Below are 25,594 nucleotides of genomic sequence, written 5' to 3' on the forward strand. Positions count from 1 at the left end.
CTTTATTTATTCATTCAGTTCAGTTAAATGTGTCTATGTAGTTTAGTTTGTTCAACTAGTTTTGCTCAAGCTCAGTGGAACACAAAATAAAAGACAAGACAAGTAAGAAAACGTGTGTTATTTTCCAGGAGACCATTCCTCCAAAGCAAGCCAAAACTCACATCAATATTGTTAGTTATGAAAGCACATAGGTTTTACCAGAACATCTTTACAGTTGGACAATGCAAAAATAAATGCACAACAGTATACTCCTGGCCTCATATTCTAGTTTGTTTATTGTTTAAACAATATTTCAATAACACATATCTTCATTCAAACGGAATTCTTAAAAAAATATACCATCAGACTCCCACCATAATTCATATTTGTTCTTTTTCTACATCCACAGTCTTAAGGTTTCAGGTCTCTTTGGTACTTGCCCCAGCCTGGACCACAAATCAAATAGCAGTACCTCTTCCCGGCCGGCAGGGGCACTGCTCTACTGGCGCACAAGCAGAAGTGTCTTCCGGGTCAAACCTTTCATTACCCCGCCTCTCTCCTCCAGCAGTCCTTCCGGCCTGACCGCTATCGTAGACAGCAGGTAAGATTTAAATGTTGAAAAATATCAACTAAAAGCCACGGCTAATCACCGCCATCCGTCCGTTTCTACCCAACAAATTGAAACTATGGTGAACTAAAGACTTCACTTAACGTCTGATCCCAGTATTATGGCGCAACAACAAGTGAAATAGCTGTAAATTTGTAGCCCCGTCAGTGACTAACCAGCATCCATGTTTCTGTTCGTTCAGCGCACTCAAGCAGCCAACTAGTTCGTATTTAACGAGACTTGTACGGAGACAAATTATAACACGTTTAATTTGTATGTAAATAAACACTACACGTTCTCCCGCTAATGATGCTATATTACTGCCGCACTCTTGTTACCCAGTACTTGTGAACCGATGCTAATGTTGAGCTGTAGTTGTGCTTTGTACCGTGAAATGCTGCTGTTGGAGCCATTCCAACGTGTCTGTCCCCAAGCAGCTAGTGGAAACCACTTGTTAGCGTCTGTCCTCATGCTTGTGTGCTTTCTCCTGTAGACATGGCTATTCGCTACCCTATGGCTGTTGGCCTTAACAAAGGCCATCCAGTCACCAAGAATGTGACTGCTCCCAAACACAGCCGCCGGCGTGGGGTGAGTATCTGTCTGCTGTTGACTGTAGTGACTACTGTACATCTTGTTCAGTATTTCTTTCTTACTTCATGAAAAATTACCATGAATGCTGTCAACACATCCGGGACTGTAGTTCAAAAGACACTCGTATTAGCAGTACTGTGGAAAAAGACGCTTTTCAAAGTGATCTTACTGCGTTCTCTGTCACTTTCCTGTAGTACGACGATATGTAAACGACCATATCTATTCATTTCTTTGATATGTAGATATTAACATTACTTAAACTTTGATGGCAGTCGCCAAATAAAATGACAACGAATAGACCCGGAAGTGCCCCTCACCCAATACGTCAAAACCAGGCCTATAGCAGGTAGCACAGTCCGAACCAGGACAGACGTTGGTGTTCGTCGAGTCTCTGTTAAAGTGCTCTCGTGCCATTAAATGGCACTGGGAACCGGCAAATGGATCAGCTGAAGTTGTCGGGCGTCAGTTTGTTGGTTCATGTCACCGGCCTCCATCCAAAAGGCATTAACGTGATTGTCGCTGGTAGTGTGAACGCAGAATGAGTCGGGATGTTCAATCCTGCAGCTGACCGTTCACTTCTCATGAAAGTTCCGCATTTCAAGATCCACAACTTCTGCTACATGTCCTTTTTTTTTTAAAGCTGTAGCTCACTGGACTGATGTGAAAGTTTGATGAGGAATGTTTTCAGTGTTACTTCCATGCTGCACACACACCACTGAAGATATGTTATCAATGGAGTCTGTAGAGATCCCAGTTCAGATAGAGTGAACCATGTTTAAAAGCTGTCTTTCCTCCGCAGCGTCTGACCAAACACAGCAAGTTTGTTCGGGACATGATCCGCGAGGTGTGCGGTTTCGCTCCGTATGAGAGGCGAGCCATGGAGCTGCTGAAGGTGTCGAAGGACAAGAGAGCCCTCAAGTTCATCAAGAAGAGGGTGAGTTAGCGTTGTGGTTGTAGCAGCATGTTCCCATTTCTTCTCATCTATCGCTAATGGCCTGGTGGAAAATGGACTTTCAGTGATCAAGCTTTATGTAGAGCAACGGGTACACATCTTTATAAATCTAATGCAGAGTTCATTAATATTTGACACTCGTTCTGGTGTCGAGCTTTTCTCTGAGTCGTGTGTTTGAGGCTTGTTGAGTCAGTCTAACGTTGCTGTATATCCTCCACAGATCGGCACTCACATTCGTGCCAAGAGAAAGAGGGAGGAGCTGAGCAACGTGCTGGCTGCCATGAGGAAAGCCGCCGCCAAGAAGGACTAATCTGTCACTTAATAAAACGTTTGCTAAACTACAAAATCCAGACTGCTGGTCCGTTTGTCTTGTCATGTACATGCATGTAACCTCTGCGCCACAATGAGCCTGTTCTATGTGGAGGATGATGTGCTTTCTTTTGGGGGAAATCATCATTAAACATTCAAAATAGTAACACTGTGCACTGCAAATCACAGCGGTGCTCTTTAGTGGTGTAAGATATTATTGATACACTGTTTTGTGATACTGTGTCGATTCTCAAACAGTAGATTTGTAAGTTTGCATGCAAAGATTGACAGACAGTGGCTAAGATTAAACAAAGTAGTGCTTTGATAATACACAGTGATGAATGCAAAGACATCTCACTGTTCTAGAAGTGTAAAAAAAAAAGTCTACTCAGAAGTGATGCACATGTTGGTCTGTTCATAGCATATTTTTACTAAAATTAGCTTTAAAAAAGCAATATGTTCTTGCTTACAGTATCCCAATCTATTGAACCCTAACTCCTGTATAATCTGTCATCAGATTGTTGCCCACAGCCCCGTGGTTGATGCAATTAAACTAAGGCAAACAGTGTTTTAGTTTCAGGTCATACACTGAACTAAAAATAAATCCTACTCTGTTAAGTATAATCACCTAACATGCTGCATTAGAAACATTTCATGTTCAGCTTCACACATCATGTGAGGTAATGTACTCTGAACCTCTATTAACGGTCATCTGAGGGAGATTGCAGCAGATTTCATTGAAAATGAACTCTTTCCAGTGTCTTAAACCAGGTGTAGAGTCCCTGTTACCCGATACGTGGACTGCACTGCCCCCTTCTGGCTGCTGGTTTTACAGCATCCATGTGTGCTACATGATGAACAGGTGTCCTCGGTTCACCCATCCTCAGTGAAGCTTTACACTTCAGAGCTGGCACTAATCCATGTGTACTGGTTCTGTCAGGGTGTGGCACTCCAAGGAAAGCGTTTTTGTTGTTTTGTCGGAGGTATGTTTACTGGCTGGATCCACACAAGCTATAATTACGTGTGATCGAAGCCACTCCTTAACAGCTCCACACACCTATTTTCAACTTCAGTATAAAGGCATTCCACTGAACTATTGGCACTGACATCTGTGGGTTCACCAAAAAACAAAATCCAGTCATTGTTTCTTCACACATGGTGGCCAGGTACACAATGTATAACCTGTATGGTAGTTTGTTTGAATTGACTAAAGCAAGAATATCAATCAGGATCCATAAAGCCGACGTTGGTTAAAGCTCTATATTAAATAAGAGGTTCGGTTCCAAAGAGATTGGAAAGTTATCTATCAAATACATTCTTCAGTTTCTTACGTCATTGTTTTTACAAATTAAAAAAGGGCTTATACGGTTTGCATTTAAGAAAAAAAACAGGGAAATTGGCACGACCCCGACCCGATTCAAACCCGAGGGAATTCTGAGGATTACAGCCCGAACCTGGCGGGTTTCCTTTGGAGTCAAATGCTGCTCAATCAATGCACAAGCTGTACAATCCGTCATGTACAGCCACGAAAGACATGGATCCTGTGTTACATTTAACAACGTTGCAAAAGTGATATATTTTCTGAAAACGACTAACACATTAAAAACTTACATCTTGTCTGCTAATCTCAGTGGATCTGGTGCATAGCGGATCATCACTACACCCATGTAACCCTACCTTATTGCTATGTCTTCTTCTTTTATTGTCCCTATTGATAAATCAATTTGTTTTCAGGACGACTTTCTTTTTATTTGAAACATTTTTCAGGTCTTGAGAAATCCATGGTTTTTAATTTGGGAATACGTACATTTTGGTGTCCTCTTTAGTTTACATCTGTCCAAAATGTCATCACTTCATCATTTTTGTACTCGCCAACTACAGGAGACCATCCCCCCACTGAGGCCAATCACCAACTGGCTGACGACCTGAATGTGTTCTATTGCAGGTTTGATAAGCCTACCCTCACAAAACCACCAGACACAGGAACAGCTTCTTTCTGCCTGCCGTCACTCTCATGAACAATAAATAAGTAATTATAACTACCTCTGTTTGCACTATTGTATATATATATATATATATATATATATATATATATATATATATACACTTTTTTTGGATATATTTATACTTATATTGTATATAGCTGTTAAATGTTTATACCTACATCTGTTCTACTTTTTTGATGCCTTTTTTATTCTTATATATTTTTTCCTTGTTTATTGTAAAATAGTGTTTGTACATTGAGAGCGGAGTGGAAACCGGAGACACATTCCATGTATGCGTACACATACATGGCCATAAAGCTGATTCTGATTCTGATTTTATCCTACTAGACATTTCTGTGAAATTGTCACAATTAGCATATGAATTCTTGAGTTATGGCATCATGTGAGGTCACATTGACCACAAAGTTGTAATCAGTTCATCCTCAAATCCAAGTGGACGTTGTGCCAAATTTGAAGAAATTCCCTCCAGGTGTTCCAGAGGTATCGCGTTCACGAGAATGGACCGGACTACTTATTGTTACTGCTGAGGTGGCATAAAAACAGTGTCAGTTGGTTGTTCAAGTCACAGCATGTCATGCCCCACTGTGCAAGCACAGCACATCTGCTAACTGATAACAGACACATGCATACAAGCTTTTGTGGGCATAATAAGTATGACACCTTTGGCAGGAATGTACAAGCACCTGGCTCTCCAACATGTAGGATGTGGGATCTTTCACCTAACCTGCACCGCTGTGCACCATACTCCAGTGCTGCTAGTGATATTTTCTAGGGCCTTCTTAATTTCTTCCTAGCATCTGGACTATTAACTATACCAGATTACATACTCACTACACAGTATGTAGGACTATTACACATATTTTCAAAGAAGGCAGTGTCCTTATTTGACATGAAATGTCAAAGTCAATGAACTATTTCAGCACAGTCAACATTTAGAAAAAGTGAGCAGGTTCTCCATTTCTGTCTGCAACACATTATTGAACTAGAAAAGAGCCCTCAGTAGAGTGCAGACCTCTGCCAGGTGCGTCTGCAATGACCACTGCTGTAATGTTTGAATCAATACAAACCACAACTGTCCAGACCGCGTTCACTCACACGTCTCACACAACGGATACGCTAACCTATTGTAGCGTCTGCGCCGGCTCCGTGCAGCTAACGTGTCACGTGGAGGCTTGTCAATCATGTTGTCTGTTTAGTTCTGTTAGCTGTTAGCTGTATTAGCCCAATGGCTATTCACTTTGTTTGCCAAACACACTGCAGGAATATGCTGCCCATCGGCTGCTAACAGCTAGCTAGCTCTCCTTCTACTGACATGACTGGAGTTAGCGTTTATCACTAGCCCCTACTAATTGGGTAAGAGGAGTGAGCAGACAGCAGTCAACGAGGCTATAAACAGTCATTAAAATATGTTGTCAATAGAAAGTGTGAATCATTGCAACCACATGGTCCTTGAGCATATAGACATAACTGAGCACAAAGAACATTAGACTGATGAGTGGAGTGGTATGCCAGATTAGTCATGGGCACGCAGACACAGAGACACACACTGGACCAAATACATAATCTCCTGGCAGAGATAATAACATCAGTGTCCAACAACAGCACACTCAAAAATCAGGCTGATTTAGTCTGCATACTTGTTTAGATTTTCTTTGTCACTACATAGTGAAAACCTGCTTAAAATGAGAATGTAGTGTGGAGTTGGGGCACAGCTGTAAATATGACAATTATGTCAGTCAGGGACACTTGTGTCAAGGAATTGTCCATTTGTATCAAATGTCTGGACAGTTAGATTCAACGGAAACGGATCGGCTGTTTGATGAAGCGCTCAAAGAATCCACACAACATACAGGAATATTTAAGGAAGTTGCTGTTTGTTTGATCGTTTTGTATTGGCATCAGTCACTCTTAGTTTCTTCTCACTTGATAAAGGAACTGCACTCAAATGAGACCCAGCATGGAGCATCTAGACCTGAGCATCACTACATGAGTTATTGAATGTGTTTGGAGGATGCAGGTGAGCTGGAGCAGCACGGAGAAGCTGGTGAACCAGGTGCAGAGATAATAGATGCTGCTCTCTGTCTCTCTTTGAAAAGAGGAACGGTGGTTACTGTGCTGTACTTCATGTGGTGTTGTTAATTAGCATTGAGCCCTGGCTGCATTGCAACATCCCTATTGTTACGTAAGAGTTGGAGAAGCTGTACCTGAAGCCAGCCACTGCCTACATGTGGCGTTTCACATTCTCAAGAAATTGTCGTTTACAATTTCAGGACAACGCCCAGCGATCCAACACAGTCGATACTTTCCCACATGTGACGTCAAGCTGACTGAATACCATCAGCCTGTGGCACATTTTAAAGTAATAGATGTCCTGACAGGTTGGTCATGACATTGAATTTTTGTAACTCGGCGTGCACGATCACGTGACTGTCACAAATAGTTCACTGATAAAAGCACCATTTACATGTCTCTAGAGATTACACAAAGAAGACCAATTAGTTTTTAAATACTTTAGAAACAGGAGGTCTTCAAAATCTTCATTTGAATAAATATTGTGCAGCCAAATCAAATAGTTTGGATATTCAACCTTTGTTTCTTTATAATACATTTAATAACAACCTCAGATTTAAAAATAAGGATTTCTGCAACTACTTTCTGCTCCAATTCACATTTCTTTCAGTGAAGATTTAAAAAGTGTGTTCAAAGCTCCCCACTATTCTGTGAACAGTGTGGACTTTGTTAGAGCGGCTGACCTGAGCTCTCACTTTACATTGCCACAGGTTTCCATTACTCAAGAGTCATGTTTCAGTCAGGTGACAAGCGGAGCAGAGAAAGGAGGAGGAGGAATGTGGAGGGAACTGCCTGGTAATAGAGGAAGGCCACGATGACCTGACACACCAGAGGGAAACCACACAGTCCCCTCTCCCACACCTACACACACCCACACACACACACAGACACACACACACACACACACACACACACACACACCTACCACTATTACTGCGAAGCCATCTGAGTTGTGTCCTGACATGACTGGATGAATTATTGAGAAAAATACTGTATGTTGCTGTAATGGATCATGAGTCATTGCTTCACTTGTTTGGCGAACATACAGCACCATTTTAACCACTGAACTATTTAACATACCTCCCATTCTGAAAGAAACAAAAGAACAGAAAAGTCTTCCCTTTATTTGAAGATAGAGAGTAACTTACTCACAAAACACAATTACAATATATCCACATTTTTTAGTTAGTGAATTATATATATTGTAACTTTATTGTGCTATCAGTTGATTGTGGTTACCGCCTATAGTGTTCATTACAATAGCAGTTTTTTCCAGAGAAAATCCAGTACTTCAAATAGACCAAAAGCAAAATCTGTGAAAGTTTTGTGATGAACTACCAGGTAACATCACCTAGTAGTAGTAACAAAGTCTCAAATAAAGAAAGTACACATCAATTTGTCTTTAACTTGCAGTTGAATAATGGATCTTTAACTAAAGTCAACGATCTCAATACGTCTCAATAATATTGGACTTAAAACTATCTCTCTCAGTCGAGTGGAATTTATCTACAGATGCTCCGGTTCATTACGAGACCAAACTTTTATGGAGGTCAGTTGTTCAGCCACGACAAAGACAACAGACTAGGAAGGCGTGTTTTTAGCCTTTTGCTACAGAGGCAGTTGTTGGTCTCTTGCAGCCACACTCGACTAAACGATGATCATCCCTTGACTGCTCAGACTGAGCTCAAACTATCACGATAGAAACATAGAAAGTCCCTAAATGTCTTGGAAGCCTTACTGTACCACTGAACAGCTTACAGCTTACTGAACTCGCTGTCTGATATTGTCGATATCAATATTACCCGGTTCTAAAGAAGAGTCATCTGCCTGCATCGGAGAATGATCTCCAGATAGGAGCAGGAACCAGACCCAAACTGTTAACACCCAACCTTGTTTCCAAGAAATCATGTTTTTATATCAATAACTTGTTTTGACAAATAGGTTTTCAGGTAAACAAAGTGAGGGAAGCCCAACAATGGTGGATGATGAGTAAACATGGTCTGTGGTTTAGACAGCGGGAGCTCTTTGGGTAAGACTCTTATACTAATTAGGTAAACACCCACCCCATTAAGCATTTAACAGCACTAAACACACGATGAAAACAAGCTTCTATAACTGCTGCAGAAACTATAGATATGAAATACTTATAAATACGGCCGTGAGAGGTGGCTGAAAGTTCTGGAAGAAATGTAGTATGTGGACCTTGAGTTCTTTCCAAGGCGAAGAAGCTCAAAATGTTTTCCTGGGTTTTGAACACATTAATAAGTAGTTTAAACTCGCCTGTGAATGACTTTAAACAAATAACAAATCAAACAGTGTAATCACATCTTCAAATATTATTATCAAAAATGTCTCCCGTAGCTGTGCCTACGGTATGATAGCATCTGAATTGTAAGTCGCTTTGGATAAAAGCGTCAGCTAAATGACTGTAATGTAATGTAATTATTAGAGCTACGTTATGTTAACAGAAGTTACAATTACTGACAAGTATTTCAATAAATACTTAAAATTGTGCTTCTATCTGCTGTTATTAACCATATATTATGTGTTTATAAAGGGCTTATAAATGCTTGTAGGGGGCTTAAAGTAAACAGTAATGCTGTCTAATGGATTGTAGGTGTTTCCTATGAGAAACCACTGTCTCAACATTAGATTGACATGCAGGCAGCGTCACTCTGCCTGCTGGATTAGTTTCTCAGTAAACATTACTAGACATGTCTAAACTGCTTTCGCGCTCTGTTTTGCCTTTGTTTGTGTGGTTACTCATGCTTCCCAGTCGGCAGCAGACAGACCGGTTTTCACCACTGAATAGAATTGCTCTACCCATAAGGCCACACCAACCATGTCACAGTACAGAGGAAAACACAGCAGTGCGTTTGTTGGTTCCTGGTAACAGCGAGCTGCACACCTGAACATGTTTTTTTTTCTTTTTTCCAACTTTACATTTCATCATCATGCATTTATTTTGGGGTATTTGGGCACACATTGGGGAAGATATTCACCACCTTCACTTTAATCTCATGTGTTGAATCTCAGAAACAATTATATCATGTTACATTTGTAACATTACACATTGCGCTGTTACGCGTTGCGCTGTTTATAAACGGTTTATACAATGTAACCCACGCTTTTACTTGTTTAAGCAGTTACTAGTGCTTTATAGATCAGTTAAAGAACAAAAACCTGCTTTCTGATGTTTCTCTTCCACATTAATTGAAGTTATTAGGTCTTTCCAAGGTTGGAAACAAGGCTCCATATTAGCCAAAACTATTTGTAAGAGAACACAAGGGGAACAGTACATTAATGACCCAAACTGTCCATTGTAAACATCCATCCGTTTCCTGAGCACCTCCCTGCTTCACCTCTGACCTGCTGTACTTACTCTAGTTGTACACGTTTTTGTCGTCTTAAATGTAAACTTTTGGCCCTCACATGGTCACTTTGTGTTATTTATGCTTGTAATTCCACTCATGTTAAGCACTTTGTCTGTGAAAAACACTTTATAAATACATTTTACTTACTTACTTACTTACACACAGATTTCTTGTACAATAAAGGATTATTGGTGACTTTTTTAAGTTTGATCTTTTATCTTTATTCCAGTTCTCTTTTCCAGTTGATTGCATTACTTGTCTGATGTTGTTCTGTGGCTTACATCTCAGAGGATGACTCACAAACGTTTCTTTCTCTTTCATCTTTTCAACAGTTTTCAACGTGTGGCTTCTTTTTGGTGGCTCTATCTTTGTGGATTTGAGAAAGTAAGAGTTTGGGAAGTGAAACAGAATTTCTTTGAAACTCTCAAAACAGATTTCCTCTGAATCAAGAGAGAGAACCACACAGACACCAACCACTTTCAGAATCTCTTTACATGTGCCAGATTGCCAATGGCACCAAAACTCCCAAGAAAGACACCGACTGACCTTTCATTTCTGGGCTGTGACTCACTGACACACCTGCATTCAACAGGAGAAACAACACCACGCCCTACTGTCTGTTTATGCCTACTGGTGAGGTACAACTAAACCTTCAACTCCAAACATTACTTCTTTAAATCATTTATCTTGTTTATCTACACTGTATATTTCACCTTATATTAAAACAAGCCTTTTGTTCATCGACTGTCCTGGTGTGAAAATCAGAAAATAGGTTCCTCTTTAAAAACAGCCCACTTAAACTAACATGGACATCAACCACAGACCACAACTACAGACACAAATCTGGTTAACTACACCTGGATAGTTGGCATGGCAACCTTATCAAACAACAGACGTCTTGGACGTTTCTGCTCGTGATGTGCATAGTGTCTTTTCAAAATAAAATTCAGACGTAGGTTTACTTAGTTTTTTGGTTTACTACATAACTGACTCATTGCGGATGAGACGATGGGCCCCTGGGCACAGACATGCAAAAGGCCCAAATACTGCTCTTACAGGAGAAAGACACAGAGACTTTATAGTTCATAGTCTCTATTTGTTGTTGTTTTGTGTCTTTTTGTAGTCAGTGGGCTATTTGTAGTTGCTTTTTGTCTCTTTGTAGTCATTTGGTGCCTCTGTGTAGTTGCCTTGTGTGTCTTTCTGATTGTTTTGCCCCTTTTCTTAGTTGTTGTGAGTGTCTTTGCAGCTGTTTAGCATCTCTGTGTTGCAGTTTTGTCCTTTTGGTAGTCTTTTTGTAGTCCTTCTATGTTTTCTCTGTGGTCATTTGGACTCTTCCTGGTTGGTAGTTTCTGTGCCTGGTGGGCCCGTTCAGTAATCCGCCCATGCTGAAGTCGCTTCTATTTTTCTTTTCTTTGTAATAAATTAACACTGAGTAGTAGTTCTCCCCCCCCTCCCACACACACTTTCTCCTGAAGGGTGTGTCTGTGCATACGTGTGTGTGTGAGGTGGAGCACTCCTCCTCTTTCATAACATAAGCCTCCCCCTCGTCTCCATCAGGTCACAGTCTGTCTGGGACTCTATCCAGCGCCACTGAGACTCTAGCGATCCTCCTGTTACGGACCGGAGCAGCCATGAATCGTGTTTCTTCTGTGTTTGTCCTGTTACTACTGACGGTGAGTAGAGCGACTTTTAACAGCTGTGTCTTCTGATGCTACAAACTCTTTTGTTGAACTCGTAGACTAACTCTGAGTGACGGACTCAGCTCCAAATAAATAAATGGATCACGGTCAGAGTTACCTTCCGTTTCCGGAAACAAGTAGTTCCAGTCAGATTACCTTTCCAGAGCGTCTTCTGAAAGAGCACATGATGTTTAGGTGCACTCCCATCACACCCCGGCTAATTATCGTGTATTATGTTGATCCGAACAAATACCTGGCTGCCATGGCAACGCACAGGTGTGTTCAGGCGGTGTCATAGCCTGACTCGTGAGCGCGTGTTTACATGAGTTGGTATATTTAATTAAAAAAAGGCTGACAAACAGATGTAAGATCATTTTCCATACTTTGATTCCTCATTGATATGTGCATCCAGCTCCCTTCTGCTCTGTGTTGAATCATGATTTTATCATAACTATGAAGGGGTCAGTGGATTAGAATGGATTGTTTAAATGTGTTTTAAAACATTGTTGATCTCTTGTAATGTCACAAACCTTTCATGAGGGTTCCTGCATCCTATAAGTAAATCAGTAACCGATGATAACTCTTTTCCTTTCATGCTGGGAGCATCAATAAAAAAGATCCATGAACACAAGTTTATTTGTATTAGAAAAAAACTCCACGCTCAGCAAACTTTACAGACAATTCATGACCAAGTATTATGTTTCATTTGTCTATTTCTGACCATACTGCGCTATGATGCTACCTGTTGCTGATTCAAATCAAGTCCTAATTCAGATTTGTGCTCTTCATGGTGTGAGTTTTGGAAGTACATATTCAGAACAACACAACACCATTTATTAGTGAAGAATTATTAGAATATAATAACCCAGTACCAAGTAGTACCGACACATCTCGAGTCAAATAATGTCTGCAATTGATCCTTTTTGTGCCCGGATCTAGAAAGAAATGACTATTTGTATGGTTCTGCTCTCAGCCAATCATCGCGAGCGCTCTTAGATTTAACATGACTTGTGATTGGCCAACTACCTCAGCAGCTACAACCCATACAGTCTGTGGTGTGGTGGAGTCGAGTGTGGCGTAGTTGTATTTTTTTATAGTGGGCAGTACAGCGTGCCGAGTACGGCTGTACTACACGCAACTGAATGCTTCCAGTCACACGATGGGTATCAAATGAAGTAGAATAGAAGTTGTAAAATGAAGTACTCTATTGGTATGGGTACCGCTTTAAGGGGACTGGTATTGGTGCAGGCATCGTAATATTTGGAACGTTACCCAGCCCTAATAATCATCCAGGTGAGAGAGGCTAGCGATGACATAGAGATGAAGGCTTACTGAATTTTTACGGTCACGTGTGTAGGACGTTCTCCTCACTACTCACACAGAGATGGGATGGCCACTCCTTTCTGAGGAAATTCAAAGTCTCTCATACCTCCTCTGTCATCCCGACATGCCCATGCATTGGCTGAATAGGTGAGGCTCAGTTAAACCTGCTGGGTGTGTCGGCCTCTTAGTACCTGACTAGACAGGTGGAAGTTCTTTCAGTACTCTACACAAGTGGCACTTAACCTTTCTCACGGCAAGGACTCTTAGGTTTCTCTTCAGGGACCTCCATCTGAAAAAGATTTGGGTTGTTAGATATGATTAAGACCAGAACTGGAAGGTTGTCAACTACATCTTGAGGAGATAAGGGTGCAGGAAGTTCCTCAAGGACCCCTGGTTGAGAACCACTGCTCCATGCTTACAGAGTTCAACTTGACCAAAATTCAAACATGTTGCGTGTCTTCACTACAGAGTTATAAGCCTGCTGTAAGGTGCAGCCACGCCAGAATTCACATCCCATGCATTTTGCTGAAGGGGCCAAGCTACTAATCTAACAGATCTCTCCAGTCTGAGGGAGCATGCTGCCTTCTCCGTAAATACAAGAAGCCAAGCATTAGTTGAATTTGTGGAATGAAGCCAAAATGAATCAGGCTGACCAGATCCCAACAAACCACACGTGGGACAAAGAGTATGTCTGTGTGGGACACTTAACCACTGCTGAGAGCTATAGTCTAAATGTCTAAGAAGTCCTGTTCTGCCCCCTTAACACCTCTATCTTTGTCCTCGGGCTCCAGGTTATAGCCCTTTAGAATGTGAAGGAGTTCACCAATGTACTTCATTTGAAACCAACTTTCACAACTCCCACGCTCAGTAAATACAGTCAGCTAAAACAGCAGCTAACGTTTTTACACAGTCCTGATGGACTCTTTCTGAGGCCCACATGTACTGTGTCGCTTCACGTCACTGTTGTAGCTGCCTTTTGTGTGCGCAGTCTGTTTGTGTCTGTCCCCTTAAAGAAAAGCTTCTTAATGCTACGGCTCTGTCATCAATAATGAAGCCCATGTGAAGGCTGTACATTATTGACTCATAGAAGTGGAGGGCCAGGTTCATTCTCTTGCTGCATGGCAACAACGAGGACTGATGACAAAAGACGAATCAACTCATTGACTGACCAAGCCGACTCTGGCGGCACACACACACACACACACACACACACAGATCTGCAGCAGGAGGTGAATGCATCTCTGCCTTCTTTATTCACATGAACAGTGTGCTGAAGTTCTTCTCAGCACCGTTTGGGCGTGTTCAGACTGCTGACACCTCGCTGACTATCCCACGTTTAGTTTGTTCTTGTTAGAGCGCGACAACTTAGTTTTCATTCTTTTGAGCATTTGGAGTTTGATGATGCGTTGCTCCACCAGCTTCAGACTGGGGAGGGCCCAGTCAACCAGAATAACTGGAAACACCTGTGAGTTCATGACATTTTATTCTAACTAAAGATGAAGAGAGACAAACAGGTCAAACTATCAGACAATAATCAATTGAAAATTGAAATTAGGCTTTTGAAGTTTCAGAGGATTTCAATCTGAACAAGATGCTTAAAGATGATGGGGAGGCAAGAAAGGGCAGTAACCATTACGACTACAAATGTGAGGAAGAAACGTTCTGCTCCACTTGCTAAAACGTTAGCATAATCCTTGACAGGTTTTTATGCTTTTTCCTGCAAATACATTGGACTTTTTTTTATATTTAATGTAATGTATCTCCTCAGTAAGTTGAAAAGATGTTGCATTCCTCGTTATTTCTTTATAAATGTTCGTAGGATCATAAAAGTCTGTTCTCAAAATCAAATCATATTGTTATCAGCAGAACATATAAAAGACATGAACAAATGGATTCAAAATCACTGAGCCTGGTTCTTCAAGTCCCAGTGAAACGCATGGCGGACGTCTGTAGCTTCTGTGCTGAGACGTATTTCACAGTGAAAATCAGTCCGATAACCTGCACGAGTCAGCATTGTTGCCCTCGTCTCGAACTCACTGTCTTTTTATTTATTGTGTTTTTGGGTTGGATGCCTGATGTTCTTTGGTTAACACAAGATCCTGATATTTCAACGTTTTGTTTTAGGATATGAAATACATCAGTAAATACCCCTTTGGTGAATTTAGAAGCTATTAATTGTCTTCAAAATGGTGGTCGCTAACAAGTGTCTAAACGTCCTCACGCCGAGTCGTCAGCCTTCAGTGTAGTGCTGGTGGGAGAGCGTGATGTTGACACACCTCCCTCACTGTTAGATCAGGAGCAACCCTGGTATCCAATCACACCTCCTCCCACCTCTTGATATTGCTCTGTTAGCTACTATGATCCATGGATTGGGTTTTATATGACCAGTGTTGATAGTCTCATTTGATTGGATGATTATTTTATAAATGCCTCTAAGTGCATGATGAGTCATCAAACATTTGAAACCGTTTTACAGAAGAGAGAAAAGACTTTGATGTAAAAAATAGAAGAGAAATATGAACAATTGACAGGATTGAAACTATGAAAATGTATTTTTCATTTTAAAATGTGATATTTCTCCCTCTAACTCATATTGCTACGCAACTATTTTAGTTCATGTCAGTTAAAACTGTAAAGGTTCCACAAACTATTGTTCACTCTGTTACAATTGTAACAACAATATTATCACTAAAGCAGAACGCTGGAAGGTTTTCTTTCGGTTGATCACATGATGAACACGCATCTCTTTTCTACATGGCTTGTGTTGCAGGCTGCTATCGCGGCGATTGCTGCTAGCTCTGGAGACAATCTGGTAAGAAAAAGAAGAGAATGGATTCTCCCTCCAAAGCCGCTGAAGGAAAATGAAGACTACACTAAACTGGACTTTATTGCTAAGGTGAGTCACTGATTCATTTGACCCATTAACTCTGGAACAAACAGACAAGACAAGCATGTATCAGTTTTTAAGGTGTTTTTCTCAAGTGCAGTGAAATGATCAGGTCTTGTTCTCCTGGTTTTTAGATTCGGTCAGATGTTGAATCTTCGGAAGAGATTGAATACTCCCTAGAAGGCATCGGTGCAAATCAAAAGCCCTTCAATCTGTTCGTAGTCGACCCTGACACTGGATTCATTCGTGTGACCCAAAAGCTCGACAGGGAGATAATCGACACGTACAATGTGAGTGATACAGCAGCGATTCTGTTCTATTCTATTGTACTTTGTGACTTTGAATCTACTTATTCCCACATATGATTAGATTCCTACTACACATTAATGTCAATGTCTATTTATGTTCGCAAATGTACGTGCTAAGACAGATGGTGGAGAAAGCGTTATTGAAGGAACGTTTCTGTTTCAGCTGTCAGGTGTTGCTAAGTACAGAGATGGCAGAGAGGCAGAGAAAAAAATTGACATACGGATCAAGGTCGTGGATGTCAACGACAACGAGCCAGTGTTTGGAGAAATGAAGGCCGGGAGTGTGAAGGAGCGCAGTGCTGCCGGTGAGTGTTTCTGCTTTCTTGTACAAACTCCATCCTGTCACGTGATGGCAAAGTCAAATCCTACAGATGCTGGGAGTGCATCTTCATGTAGCTAAATACCAAGCCTCCTAATTATTCCCAGAGGGAAGTCCTGATCAACACAACAAACAAGAAAATGCTTTTTATAGAATCCTAAAAATAAATTGTTTGTAAAGATTCATACAGTGTGTAAACAGCTTTATCAGTGGCGGCTGAGCAATAGAGGGCCATGGGGCCTTGAGCCACACGAAAAAAACAAAAACGTTTTGAACTATGGAATGTAGTAGTAATGCGTGTTTGATAGCTTAATGTTTTTGCATTAAATCATTCTGGGATGTTTGCTGACATTGATTGGATGGCCCTAGAACATGTTCCACCAGCCGCCACTGCGCTTTATAAACTGAGTGAACTGGTATTACAAAGGTATACAGTTTGCAGCTCTGGGAAACAATCTGACATTCGTTGGGTTTTTAACATTAATGAGCTCGGTTTGTCTGCTCATGTAATGTACATGGTACATTAGCCAGGGTGAAATCTAATGCTTTCAGTTTGCTGTCATCAGAGCACACCAGACTGAAGATAGTAGAATAAACCTAGTAGTAGAATAATAGTAGAATAAACCTACATTAAGTTTAACGACTGTTTCATTTGATGCTGTTTTTACAGGGACTTCAGTTATGAAAATAATTGCAACCGATGCTGACGAACCAGGGAACCAGAACTCTCAAATCGCCTATACCATCATAGAACAGAACCCACCTCATGACTTGTTCGCCGTGTCCAAAGATGGGACCATCATTGTCAAAAAGCTTGGCCTGGACAGAGAGGTACAGCATGAATTGCATCCACAGAGCCAGTGCCAATAACAGAGAACTAAATTCTGCTCCACCGTGATCAATGTCAGCTAATCCAATCATCAATCCTACGAAGGAAACTCATTTCACTTATGTTTGCGATCTCATTCTTTGGTCACTACCCAAAGCTCATGGTCAGGTGACAGTCAGAACAAGTGAACTTGTAAATTGAAAGCTTTGCTTTCCAGCGGTCTGGTATATTGAACTCCTTTGCTTGGGGCAAGGAGTTCAACAACATTTAATTCAGTGATAATATCAATGGAAACCTCTGCAAAAAAGCACCATACCCGTCTGCACAGCTGTGGAAGTGTGCTTTCCTGTTTCCTGAGTTTGCGGCGAGCCGATGGTCATCAGCAGGTGCACTGTTCACTGTTGCTTTGTGTGTTTAGAACATCAGACAGTCCACGATTGGTAGTTGGCTTCATATTTTGATACCAGGCAACGAAACGCACCAAGCAAGAACAAACATCTTTGACATACCAGAGACACCCAACGCCGCCGTGCAGCTCAGAAGTGAACCGTTCTAGTTCACCTCTCATATACTTTGCTTCAGCTCAAGATCACTTTGAAGTGTCTTTAAAGACACAATTGTCTAGGATGTCTTGTCTCCTGTAATGTGCATGTGTTATATAGTATCTAACAGTACTTGATAGCATGATCATTTGTCATGCTATTGGAATATTTGGGAAATTTGACTGAGTCCCTGCTTTAACTCTTCTAATTCTAGCCTGCTTTCTGATTTCAGAATATAGATCAGTACACTCTGAAGATAAAAGGTCAAGACTTAAATGGCAACCCAGGGGGAAACAGTGCAATCACCACGGTTACCATTAACATCGAAGATGTGAACGACAACCTTCCCACTCTGGAAAAACAGGAGGTAGTTTTCTGACTCTCACTCTTCTATATCAACATGTTATAACGTGCACTATTGGTGCAAGAGGAAATGGTTTCCATGAGGGGTTTCAGAGTTGAATGGTTTCAATGTTTAGAAAATATGGAAATCAGATCACACATTAAAGTCAAAGAAATGCTAATCAACAAAAGTGTCCTGTTACTTCCTGCAGTATGAGGGCAACATTGAGGAGAACACAAAGGGTGTGGAGGTGATGAGGCTCAAAGCAGAAGACCTGGACCTGAAGGACACAGAAAACTGGGACGCTGTGTTTGACATTGTCAAAGGCAACGAGGCGGGGTACTTCAGCATTACAACAGACCCAGTGACCAACGAGGGCATCCTGATGCTCGACAAGGTACTGCCGTTTTCATTTACAAGAATCCTATGTGTTAGTATCCCAGTCTTTTGTGGGATTAATGTGGTGGCCCCGCCCTAAAGCATCCCCTGCTTTATGGTCTGTTTGACTCTAAATGGACCATCATTTACTAAATGAACATCATGCTGTATTGAAGAAGACTTGAAACTAGAGATTGAGACCATAAACTCATGTTGACAATGTTTACTGAGGTAATAAATCAAGAGAGAAGTAAAGTCATTTTCTCATAGACTTCTATACAACCAGAGGAGTCGCCCCCTGGTGGACATTAGAGAGAATGCAACATCTCTGCATTGGCTTCACCTACCAGAAGCGGAGGTTGCCGGTTTTAAGACCAACACATATGGAGAGACACACAAACAAGTAGCTTTTGGACTCTCATATAAACCTATCATCATATTGATCAGTATTTACTGATTTACATACAATGTTGGCACAAAAACACAATACAAAATATCTCTTTAATACACAGACCCATTATTGCTGCAACTGTTTTTACGGAAATGCATTTTATAAGCTAACTAAAAAATAAACGGATTTTGTTTGATGTGAAGACCCAGCTCATCCATGGCACATGACCTTAACATTATGGATGGACGTAAAACATGTCTGCAATTCAGTCCTTATCTAACTCAATTTTCTGAGCCTGTATTGACAAATAAGCACAAACAGCAAAGCTGTCAATAATAACTCTGTGCTTGCTTTCTCAGGCTGTGGATTATGAGGATGTGAAGGACCTTGAACTAGGACTAGCTGTGAGGAACAAGGCTGATTTTTATGATGGATCTGCGGGATCGACTGGAGCTGGTATAGCTTTGGGAGGGGGAGCAAGCGGAGCAGGGGGAGGAAGCGGAGCAGGCGGAGGAGGCGGAGCAGGCGGAGGAAGCGGAGGAGGGGGAGGAAGCGGAGGAGGCGGAGGAGGCGGAGCAGGTGGAGCAGGTGGAGCAACTGGAGCAAGTGGTGCCAGTTCAGGGACCAAGATTAAAACCTATCCAATCAAAATCAACGTAAAGAACCAGCCCGAAGGGCCAAGTTTCGATCCCAAAGTGAAAGCCATTCCCATCTCAGAGGGAGGCAGCTCCTTCAACATGAAGGATGTTATTGCCACCTACACGGCAATAGATGGAGACACTGGGAAAACGGCAGAGAATGTCAGGTCAGTGCACACACAAACACATACACACAAAGCCTCTGCAGTTAACACTACAACGTCCGCTTAGCTGTCGACACTCCATGATAATATCTGACAGAGACTTTTTCTGATGTAGGTATGCCAAGGGCTCGGACCCTGACAACTGGCTAAACATTGACCCAAAGACAGCTGAGATCACACTGAACAAGATGCCTGACAGAGAATCTCCATACCTGGTCAATGGGACATACATAGCTAAAGTGCTCTGCATCACAGACGGTAGGCTACACTCTACACCACCATGTTTCTGCTCCAGCTGTAATACTGGTTTTGTTAATGAAAAGTAGCTAGTTAAGGATGAGACCTCAAGCGTTTTGCTAATCTTACAGCCTTGCCAACAGTAGAGCTAAGTTTGCTCTGAGGATGGCTTTCAGGAGCATAGTGACAAAGTTCATGACAAAAATGATTTTGTTTATGAAATTTGTGCAGTTTTGACATTTTCTTTCAAGAGTTTCCCCAGCTGCATGGAAGAAGGATCAGACATTGTCTGAAGAATGGAATTAGAAACAAAGGAAATGCTGAATGATCTGTTTTTATACCAACACAGACATGCCTGCTAAAACAGCCACTGGCACAGTCGCCATCCAGGTGGAGGATTTTAATGACAACTGCCCCACCCTGATCAGCAACATCAAGACCATCTGTACCCCAGCTGATGCAGTCATTGTGAACGCTAGAGATGAGGATTTTGCCCCGAATGGGCCTCCGTTTGACTTTGCCATCATCCCAGAGGAAACTGAGGGCAAATGGCAGGTGGAGCATTTAAATGGTGAGGAGGAGACCGCCGTCTATTGAAAAGTTATGTAAAGACTAAGAGATATACAAACATACAAATAGATATAAAGTTAGAAATGTCTCTGTGAAATGAAGCCAACATGGAAGTATCAAAAACTGCACTTCCTCAAATGGCCACTTGAGTCTGGCTCCAAAGCGGGTCAATCCCCATAGACCCCCATGTTAAAATACATGTTTAGCCTGGTACAAAAACAGGTTTTGGTCTCTGCAACTAATATCCCCATCCCCAGTCAACTGTACTGGAGGAGGGTTCATTTTAAAATAGCTCACCCTCTTAAATGATATAAAGGTATAAATATGTATAGAGTATTATTTATAATTTAGCGACATAGGTGCCTGGTATGCATCTTAGACCAGTGGTCTACCAAAATATCTAGAACCTTGTTTAACCTTTTTAAAATACAGTTGAGACTTTAGTCTTTAATCCAGCATACTGTAAACCTTGGAGTAAAGCACATTGACTTACTACACTTTTCACGTTTGTCCTGTTTCTGGCAGACACTGCAGCTATCCTGAGGTCCGTGGGGCCCATATGGCCTGGCTCCTATGACGTGACCTTTCTGGTGAAGGACCAGCAGGGAAAGGCCTGTCCAGAGCCACAGAAGGCGACGGTCCAAGTTTGTACCTGTGAGGACGGGGTGGTGTGTGGAAAACGAGGCGCCGCCGGTCAGCCCAGCAGGGGAGCGGAGTTAGGACCCGCAGGCATCGGACTGCTTTTCCTGGGTCTGCTGATGCTACTACGTAAGTGTGATGTGATGCTCATTCTGGTGAAGGGTTGTGTGATCAAACACCGTCGCTGTGCTCAGGACAATCCCAAAACAGCTGATGTTGAGATGGAGTTTAGGCCAAAAATGTGTGTTGGAGTATCCACATATATGTATGAGACGTTTTTGTAAAGGCCCTTGAGTAGCGAATGAGTCATCAAACATTTTAAACAAGGGCTTTTTACATAAATTTAGCAAACGATCAATTAACACAAGCACACAGGATTAAAACTGAGAAAATATATTTTTCATTTTACGGGGTCTTTAGAGTCGCGATGACCCTTTCAGATCTCATTCCCCGTCATATTGTGCACCTATTTAACAATATAATCTAAATATAAATGTCTTCCTGTAAGAAAAAATATGACGCGTTCTTACATAAACTGGTAGCAACCAATTTCAACCAATAATGTCATGACATCCATCAATCAATCAATCTTCAACTTTTAGCTAAGGGGAGGTGTGTGGAGCCACAATCCTCTGTAGCTCCATGTCGCTACATTTAATCCCTCAGAAGCTAAAGAAGCTCTACCTTCCATTTAAGTGAGCGCTCTTTACTTCTAGATGTGATTGTGGGTCTGTCCAGCAGGTGGCAGTAGCCAAATATAGCCAAAACACACTCAAGATGCCAGACAAGTTTAGAAAAAAGTTGAATTACAACATGAGACTAACACCAGAATGGTTATAGAAACACCCGGTGTTGGTGAAGAACTAACTGGTTTCCTGTCATGAGAGAAAACACCATATTGTGTGCACCTTCTGTTTTGGAGGAGCCCAGAGCACTGCAGTCCCTGCTGCTCTTTAGGAGTCCTTAAATTACTCTAAAACCTTGTTGTTGTTGTTTTCACAGTCGGCCTTCTGGCGCTGCTCTTCTGCAACTGTGGGGGTGGGTCAGGGAACTTCGCTGAGTTACCGTTTGACTCCAAATCACATCTCATTAACTACCACACTGAGGGCCAGGGGGACAACACGGTAGGTTTACCTTTTACACACACCACCTTCACTGTTGAGGACAGGAATATTGGCTGCACACTGGCCGCTTGCTATTGAGATGTCTGCTTGAAAGCTTCATAAAGTGATTTTTGATTCAAGTCAGCAAAATAACTGCTGACCCCGTTCTAACATTTTAATCATTGGTCTTTCATAGGCGGTGCCACTCCTGAACATGCCAACACAAATCGATGGAAATAGGGGCAACATTGGCACGGGCATGGTTACGGGCGTGGGTGCGGCCATGGGCATGGGTGCGGGCATGGGTGCGGGCATTAGTTCCTCAGCGATAGGTTGGGAAAACCAGAAAGACTTATCCACCATGAATAGGACAAACGGGGCCGCCTATTATGATGGCTACGGAAGTGGCACAGAAGGAACAGGTGGGATGAACTGGATCTCTGAGACTGGGGGCAGAGATTTCAGAGCTGGTGGAGGAATGTATGACGGCATGGCTCTGCCAGACCACTTCCTGGGACAGTACTACTCTCAGGTGAGCAATCATTTCCATATATCTACTCTTACTTTCTGTAGTCCATGGTAGTAACAAATAACTGCAAATGTCTTTGCCATAACAAAAAAAACGTCACACTGTGACTACTCGACCTGTCAGTTAAAGCGAAGGCTAAGTTTGGCCTGTACACTTTAAGAACCTATTCCTAAGAGGGTATCTGATTTTGAGTGATGCTACATTCACAGTTTCCCCCAAAAATGGCTGCTCAATCAACAAAAAAGGTGATGATTTCCTTTTTCTGTTTCAACAGAAGGTGAACAGTGGAAACGAGAACCTTGGAGTGAAGGACAGTTTTCTGGTCTATGACTACGAGGGCCAGGGCTCCTCTGCTGGCTCAGTGGGCTGCTGCAGCCTCCTGGAGTCTGACAATGACCTGCACTTCCTCGATGACCTCGGGACCAAGTTCAAGACCCTGGCTGAAGTGTGCGGAGGCAAGAAGATCCAAACCGAAGTCAAACGTCAAGCGTTCACTCTTCCGCCCAGTGCTTCCATCAACACTCAGACCTCAGTATCAAGTTCGATGACCACCCAACAGCAGGCCCCTCCACCAAAGCAGCAGGCCCCTCCACCAAAGCAGCAGGCCCCTCCACCAAAGCAGCAGGCCCCTCCACCAAAGCAGCCCACCGTCACCCAGACTGTGGTCAGTGATTCATCCGCGCGTTCTCAGGTGATCAAGGAAAGCACGGCCAAGGTGAGCGAAGGGATGACCAGAGTGAGGAGTGGGGTGACTATGGTGAACGAAGGGATGGTGCCTCAAGGCCAGATGGTCCTGCTACAGCCGCAGCAGCAGCAGCCCATCTACTACACCACCAGCCCTATGATGCAGCCGACACACTTCGTAGTCCAGCCACAGGTTCAGAACACCGTCCTGCTGGCGGAAGCACCAGCCACCAACATGCAGGGCATGGTACTGGTTAACGGCACCCAGACTGGACCTGCCCAAGGCATGATTGTTCAGGGGCAGACTGTGATGTCCGGCGGACAAGCCCAGGGCTCCCACATGGTGCTGGTGGACAGGAGTGGAATCCAGGGGGGTGGTGGCAACCTGATCCACACTGGGAACCTCTCTGGCTCCCAGGCCATGATCATGGTGGAGGGCCAAGTCCCTGCAGGGTCAATGAGCTACGTGCAGGGGGGTACTCTGCAGCCAGGAGGGCTTTCGGGATCCCAGAGGGTCCTGGTGGTCGGAGGGTCAACAAGCAGCGGAGGGCCTCTGGTCCAGGAGGCAGGAGGTCTGTCCCAGAAGAGTGGCGTCTCTGGCTCTCAAAGATTCCTCTACAGCAAGGGCAGCACATCCCCCGGGTCTCAGGGCACCGTGGTGGGCTCCTCTACCGCCACAGTGAATTCATCCCCCACCTACCGCAAGGTGGTGGTGCAGGAGACCAGAGAAAGACGCTGAACGAGAGACTGTGAGGACAAGTGTGGACCTTTGCATGCTGATGAGTGTTCCATTGGCTTGGTGCTGGTGGTGATGGGATGCTTGTGGGACACAACTAATGCAAGACAGCTAATGGGGAGAGGGCAGGTTCCCCAAATACCCTCCCTTAAATTTGACGACACAATTCTCAAAAAAGGTTTGTCAATCCCAAATGAGCAGACACACTGCAGCACAGGTATCTTCAGACACTCCCACCTGTTAAAAAAACTAAAAAAAGCATTACATTCTCTTACTTTATTCTTCTTTAACGGCAGCTCCATAACTCACTCTGTCGGTCAGTCGGTCCACAAAGATTTCCCAACCAGATTTGGCCCTTGGAGGCTGAAATCTGTCATGGAGGTCAAGTGTGTGGGCATGAAGGTGTGTTTGTGTTAATGCCAATCGGCAAACAAAAGGTGTGTCAGTGAGAGTGGTCTGTAGCAAAAAGGCACGTATCTTCTGAACAGATTCTCGTACCATGGCCAAACTCAAGAATCGTTTGTCCTATATGGCTGTGGGAGGCATCAATGATCTCAAAAGAGCTATCTTTCATCGGTGTGGGTAGGCCCTGCCCCCCTGTACATAAGCCACGCCCTCTTCCATAACTCACAAACTATTTCTGTAAGATGCTTGACTTGGATGTGTGGATGCATGCGCGTATTGCAGATTCACCTTTTTTCCACTTCTGCCTTCTGTTCCTGCACCTTTCTCTGCAGTGACACAGAATCAGGTTCTGCATACAATTAGTACATCCTCAGGTTTGGTTTTATGTCTCTTGCTCAATTATCTCTTGTATCATATGCTGTTATGTTGTTTTTTTCACCAATAAAAATAAGTAGTTATAAGAACCTACTGATTTAAAATGAGCAGACCTCATTGAGAGAAGCTCAAAATGAAGATATGCTGTCTTTTCTTCTGCCTTTATACTCAAGTTGTTCATGTTTCTAGAGTAGAATTTAGTTTGAAAGATAATCTGGTTAGAAATGTCAGTTTAACATAATGTACCACACAAAATAAAAATAACTCCGCAAAAGATCAAACTGAACATATGCTGTGGTTTTCAAGTTATTAATAAAACCTAAAAGAAACCATCTTGTCCTTCATATTCATCCTTTTTCCCCCAGGTAGAAATGAGTTCCTTATCTTCAGGCACTGCTCAAAATGTGCATATCTCAGAGAGAAAGGTACTGCTAAGGTGCCTGAAAAATACGGTGCTATACTGCTATGTCTCACGGTACTATTGGCAGTGTAACTAGGTGCAGTAGCAGGGTTAGCGGTACTAACAGAAAGCGTGATGGAGGACGAGACACTGAGGCGGTGCATCTCTCAACTCTGCTTGGAGTTTGCCCTGACGACCGACCGGGGGGAAAATAATTTCTTTTCATA

The 25,594-nt window shown here is 42.6% G+C and overlaps 2 protein-coding genes across 2 annotated transcripts; both read left to right on the plus strand.

Moving 5' to 3' along the window:
* The first annotated feature begins 513 nt into the window (after positions 1-513).
* Positions 514-2,475, plus strand: rpl36 (ribosomal protein L36). Its single transcript, XM_079158118.1, has 4 exons — positions 514-580; positions 1,080-1,174; positions 1,977-2,111; positions 2,350-2,475. Exons 2-4 carry the CDS (start codon positions 1,082-1,084, stop codon positions 2,437-2,439), a joined length of 318 nt encoding a protein of 105 aa, XP_079014244.1. The 5' UTR covers positions 514-580; positions 1,080-1,081; the 3' UTR covers positions 2,440-2,475.
* Positions 2,476-11,456: 8,981 nt separating this feature from the next.
* On the plus strand, positions 11,457-25,299 carry LOC306695015 (desmoglein-2.1-like). The gene is made up of 14 exons (XM_079158113.1): positions 11,457-11,561; positions 15,661-15,786; positions 15,912-16,067; positions 16,249-16,390; positions 17,075-17,235; positions 18,008-18,142; positions 18,330-18,515; positions 19,247-19,692; positions 19,805-19,947; positions 20,276-20,497; positions 21,022-21,264; positions 22,138-22,259; positions 22,435-22,770; positions 23,042-25,299. The coding sequence occupies exons 1-14, from the start codon at positions 11,520-11,522 to the stop codon at positions 24,188-24,190; spliced, it is 3,609 nt and encodes a 1,202-aa protein (XP_079014239.1). The 5' UTR covers positions 11,457-11,519; the 3' UTR covers positions 24,191-25,299.
* The last annotated feature ends 295 nt before the right edge of the window (positions 25,300-25,594 follow it).

This window comes from Pholis gunnellus, assembly GCF_910591455.1.
Source record: "Pholis gunnellus genome assembly, chromosome: 4".
In the NCBI taxonomy this organism is placed as follows: domain Eukaryota; kingdom Metazoa; phylum Chordata; class Actinopteri; order Perciformes; family Pholidae; genus Pholis; species Pholis gunnellus.